We start from the raw sequence: 5,704 nt of genomic DNA, 5'->3' as shown, positions 1-5,704 counted from the left end.
AAAAAATTCAACAAATTATAAAACAGTTTGACAACCCTGTTTTGAAGCTTTAAATTATATCAACCTTTTCCTTTATGTCTTGAATGTTTTTTTCATTCAGRTCCAAAGAGTCACTTTCTGAGCACTTCTACAATGGGTACATACGTATGGAAGGTTTTGTTCAAATCAAAAGGGGTGCTGTCAAAAAGTGATTGAAATCAAATGGATTTATCCTGATGGTGCAACTGAATTTAGAGCACGAACAGTGCTTGTGTTTGTTGTAACTGATTTTACAATGATAGATTGATGATGATACAATGATAGACCACCTGGAGATGGTCAAACAATAAATAATTGTTGTGTTCATTACTGAATAAAAACCTGAGACGTGAATACTTTTGTTCATCTACTTTATTGGTATGTATTTCTAAGTATATAATAGATACAGGAATAAAGAAAGGCTGACTAAGGCCGGGATTCAACCCCGAAGCACATTGTAGCTCGCTTGACATTTAAGATTATTTCCAAATTAGCGGACATTTGCAGCTATTGCCGATAAYGTGATCTCTGTGAACTGAAACTGGATCATTGACTTTAATGGCAACACTCCAAAATGCGCTTTATATTGAATCCCGGCCTTATTCTAAAATAAACACCAATTATTGATACAGGCCAGGGTTGGAACACGTCAACATTTTGACCAACAATCTTATTGTCAAATAAGAAATGCTTGTGTTCCCCCCCCCCCCACTCCGTTGCAAAATGTTTTGCTACGGTGTGCACTAATGAATACGACCCAGGTGTATTTTCAATCCAAAACCTTATGTACTAGGAGAGTACCGTCCACACCTGTAGCCTGTTAAGTGGGCGTCACATTCAGACCTGTAAGTGAAGTGCAGAACCCCTTTCTTCAGCTGACAGCTGTGTGAATGAGTTCCTCGTTCAGGGAAGACCAAACATCTTCCTGCCATGTCATTGTAAATCACATCTCTGTCCCACACTTCAAACAGCAGCTGATGACCAAACTCCACTGAGCCAAAGTTGTACGTGGMATTCCATACCGGATCATTATCATCCATGACAGTGTCTGTTTCCTCATACATGCCATTGTACCATATTTTAACATAGCCATCAGTCTTTGTGAAGGTATCTGCTCTCAAACCTGCGGCTCTGTGGACCATTACCCTGAGAGTCCCGCGGCCTGCCCGTAGAGGACAACAGTTGTGATCCAGGTTAGGGGTCGGGGAGCAGGTTTTGAATTCCCCCTGGTCTACAGGAAGCTTGTTCTCGTCAATGTACTCTGTCACCGTGCTCCTCAGGTTGGCACTAACCTCTGGATCATCAACCAGGTTGTGCAGGGGGAATATAGCATAGGAGACCACATCTGGATTATCATGCAAGCTGTTCATCCAGCTATGGTATGCTTCGGACGGGTCCTGATGGTACAAGATATCTGGAAAATACTTTTCCCCTCCTAGAACCTCAATCTTGTGGGTCATAAACCCCTGGTAGAAGCCCATGCTCATGTTCCCTTTAAGGAGGTCGTCACATTTGTTGGAGAAGGACGCGTTTGCTGGGAGGAAGCCTAAGGCCATTTTCAGCTCAACATTTAAGCAGGTCTTTATCTCGGACTCTGAGAAGCCCTTCAGGGTGGCCAGGCAGGTGCGGAAGGCAGTGACGCGCCTCACCCTACCACCCAGCTGTACCTGACGGATGTAATGAGTGCCGTACGTGTCGATCATCCGCCGGTACAGCAATTTGCTCTTGTTGTCAAGCTCCTGTGGCAGTCTCTTGAGATGTTTAGCAAATTCAGCGCTGAGGTCCGGATGGTCTGCCAGCCTGTAACTGGAAAATCAACAACGGGGCATGTGGATCTACATCAACCCCTTTTCATTGAGAATACTCAGCCTGGTCCCAGATCTGCTTGTGCTGTCTCATGCCAACTCCCATGGTCATTGTCATGTTTGGCATGACACCCACCATAGGTGTTTGCTATACAGCACTAACAGATCTGGGACCAGGATAGACGATACTGTATACTGCAACGATTAGTGATTCAGTAAGTTGTCATAATGATATTATATGCGTTGTAATAATTCATGCAAATAGAACGACACAGATTAACCTTAGCATAGATATTTAATCTATTTAGTGACAGTGAGGTAGATTAGTCTATAGAAAACAGCTGTCAACAATAAAGCCCTTCCCTACCTGTAGTATGTACAGCTGATCTCATGGGTGGCAAAWGTGGCCTTGTCCACACTGTGCTGGGATCTGGCAAACTTGGCCATTTCGGAGCGGCTGCCCCCCAGCACTGCCTTGCCATAAGTCTCTAGCCTCAGGTCCATACCCCAGTTGTTGTTGATGAGGGAGCTAGAGCTACGTAGTAGGGAGTCCACCGAGTGGTGCAGGGCACTGGATAGCTGCTTGCTGCAGCGGCTCAATGGACGCCAGTCCAGCACGGCAGAAGGCAACCTCTGGACCTGTCCGTCCTGGAAGCGGTTCTCACAGAGAATACATGTGTGGTTGTCAGACAGGTGGGCTTTGACGTTGATGACATAGGCCCCTTTACGACGCATCCTGACCACGTCGAAGCCCTCCCCTGCCAGGTTGTAGCCAGGCACAAAGGGGGCTTTCTCACACTCTGACCCCGATCCAGTCCTACAGGCTCTGCTGCTGGGCATCTGCACCAGGACGGGCAGGCTCAAGGTATAAAGGAAGAGACTTCTTAATGCCATGGCTCCTGGAATTTACAGAGGTTATTATCAATAATGGAAAGCTTTCTTGTACTGTAAACAGTGTCTACATTCTTTAAAAAAATGTAAATGCCTCCACAATGCAATGGGATGTTGAGTGATGTTTTACGACATCTTCTAAATCAAAACATAACTATTTTAATATTTCCATAGCCCCTCTGTCATAGCCCCTCTGTCATAGCCCCTCTGTCATAGCCCCTCTGCCATAGCCCCTCTGTCATAGCCCCTCTGTCATAGCCCCTCTTCCATAGCCCCTCTGCCTAGCCCCTCTTCCATTAGCCCTCTGGTCCATAGCCTCTGCATAGCCCCTCTGCCATAGCCCTCTTCCATAGCCCCTTCTGCCCATAGCCCCTCTCCATAGCCCCTCTGCCATAGCCCCTCTGTCCATAGCCCCTCTGCCATAGCCCCTCGTACCTCGCATAGCCCCTCTTCATAGCCCTCTCCATAGCCCTCTGCCATAGCCCCTCTGCCCATAGCCCCTCTGCCATAGCCCCTCTGCCATAGCCCCTCTTCCATAGCCCCTCTTCCATAGCCCCTCTTCCATAGCCCCTCTTGCACCATACGCCCCTCTGCATAGCCCCTCTGCATAGCCCCTCTGCCATAGCCCTCTTCCATAGCCCTCTGCCCCTCTTCCATAGCCCCTCTGCCCTAGCCCCTCTGCATAGCCCCTCTTCCATAGCCCTCTGATAGCCCCTCTGCCATAGCCCCTCTGTCCAATAGCCCCTCTGCCATAGCCCCTCTGCCAATAGCCCTCTGCCATAGCCCCTCTTTCCATAGCCCCTCTGTCATAGCCCCTCTGCCATAGCCCCTCTGTCATAGCCCTCTTCCATAGCCCCTCTGCCATAGCCCCTCTGCCATAGCCCCTCTGCCATAGCCCCTCTGTCATAGCCCCTCTGTCATAGCCCCTCTGTCGTAGCCCTCCTTGCGTAGCCCTCTGCTATAGCCCTCTGACATAGCCCCTTTCCAAAGCCCTCTTCCATAGCCCCTCTGTCATAGCCCCTCTTCCATAGCCCCTCTGTCATAGCCCTCTGCCATAGCCCTCTGCCATAGCCCCTCTTCCATAGCCCCTCTGTCATAGCCCCTCTGCCATAGCCCCTCTGCCATAGCCCCTCTGTCGTAGCCCCTCTGTCGTAGCCCCTCTGTCGTAGCCCTCTGCCATAGCCCCTCTGTCTAGCCCCTCTGTCGTAGCCCTCTGTCGTAGCCCCTCTGTCGCTAGCCCCTCTGCCGTAGCCCCTCTGTCGTAGCCCTCTGTCGTAGCCCCTCTGTCGTAGCCCCTCTGCCATAGCCCCTCTGTCATAGCCCCTCTTCCATAGCCCATCTGCCATAAGCCCTCTTCCATAGCCCTCTGTCATAGCCCCTCTGTCATAGCCCCTCTTCCATAGCCCTCTGCCATAGCCCTCTGCCATAGCCCTCTGCCATAGCCCCTCTTCCATAGCCTCTGCCATAGCCCCTCTCCCATAGCCCTCTGTCATAGCCCCTCTGCCATAGCCCCTCTGCATAGCCCCTCTGTCATAGCCCTCTTCCATAGCCTCTGTCATAGCCCCTCTGTCATAGCCCCTTCATAGCCTCTGCATAGCCCCTCTGCCATAGCCCTCTGCATAGCCCCTCTTCCATACCCATCTGCCATAGCCCCTCTGCCATAGCCCCTCTGTCATAGCCCCTCGCCATAGCCCTCTGCCATAGCCCTCTGCCATAGCCCTCTTCCATAGCCCATCTGCCATAGCCCCTCTGCCATAGCCCTCTGCCATAGCCCCTCTGCCATAGCCCCTCTGCCATAGCCCTCTTCCATAGCCCCATCTGCCATAGCCCATCTGCCATAGCCCTCTGTCATAGCCCCTCTGTCATAGCCCCTCTGCCGTAGCCCCTCTTCCATAGCCCATCTGCCATAGCCCATCTGCCATAGCCCATCTGCCATAGCCCATCTGCCATAGCCCCTTGTCATAGCCCCTCTGTCATAGCCCCTCTGTCGTAGCCCTCTTCCATAGCCCCCCTTGCCATAGCCCCTCTGCCATAGCCCCTCTGCCCATAGCCCCTCTTCATAGCCCCTCTTCCTAGCCCCTCTTCCATAGCCCTCTGCCATACCCTCTTCGTAGCCCTCTTCCATAGCCCCTCTTCATAGCCTCTGCCATAGCCCCTCTGCCATAGCCCCTCTGCCATAGCCCTCTGTCATAGCCCCTCTGTCGTAGCCCCTCTTCCATAGCCCCTCTGCATAGCCCCTCTGTCATAGCCCCTCTTCCATAGCCCCTCTGCATAGCCCCTTGTCATAGCCCTCTGTCGTAGCCCCTCTGACGTAGCCCTCTGACGTAGCCCCTCTGCCATAGCCCCTCTGCCATAGCCCCTCTGCCATAGCCCTTCTGCTCATTCTAGAAAAGTGTTACAAATAACATACATTAAATACGATTCACAAATGGGGCTAAGATTACCAAAGATCAAAGATAATATACAGTGTTGTTGTATATTGTTCTACTCTTGTTTAGTGTCTAAATGAGGGCACACCAATAACCCCCTCCTCACTGAAAGGCTAAGTGGAGCCCAAAACTCACTACAGCTCTGCCTGCAGCTGTAGTGAAAACAGAACCGTGCACACTCGCCGACACCGCACTCCTACCTTTAAACCATCCAACTGCGTTTGTTTTCGTCTCACCCTCTCTTCTCAGTCAGCTGCTTTGCCTTTGGAATTTCACGAGACCCGTCTTCTCCTGTAAAACTGCCTGCTGCTGCACAAAATGTCGTTTTGCTGCTTCCTCGTGACATCCATAAGAAACTATGAACCGAATAACACTTGGTCCTATATCTGGTTCTGTGGGAACACTTCTTCGCTGTGCTGAATGTCAAGGCCATTGTGTGGCTAAGGGACTTCCCCTGCTCCAGGCCTCTCTTCCTGAGGTTAGACAGATTTCCACGGCTGAGTGGTTTTGTTTTGATGTGCACAAGCTGACAGTATGAATCCCAGATGAGTGTGGGGGAAG

General features: G+C 50.9%; 1 protein-coding gene across 1 annotated transcript; it reads right to left on the bottom strand.

The window, feature by feature from the left end:
• Positions 1–727: 727 nt before the first annotated feature.
• Positions 728–5,502, bottom strand: prf1.5 (perforin 1.5). Its single transcript, XM_024003430.2, has 3 exons — positions 5,344–5,502; positions 2,191–2,722; positions 728–1,824 (listed from the first exon to the last, which is right to left on the bottom strand). The coding sequence occupies exons 2-3, from the start codon at positions 2,715–2,717 to the stop codon at positions 801–803; spliced, it is 1,551 nt and encodes a 516-aa protein (XP_023859198.1). The 5' UTR covers positions 2,718–2,722; positions 5,344–5,502; the 3' UTR covers positions 728–800.
• Positions 5,503–5,704: the final 202 nt, after the last annotated feature.

This window comes from Salvelinus sp. IW2-2015, linkage group LG15 (genome assembly GCF_002910315.2).
Source record: "Salvelinus sp. IW2-2015 linkage group LG15, ASM291031v2, whole genome shotgun sequence".
Classification (NCBI taxonomy): Eukaryota; Metazoa; Chordata; class Actinopteri; order Salmoniformes; family Salmonidae; genus Salvelinus; species Salvelinus sp. IW2-2015.
Note: the sequence above shows the minus strand (reverse complement) of the source record. Positions and strands in the feature narration are given on the sequence as shown.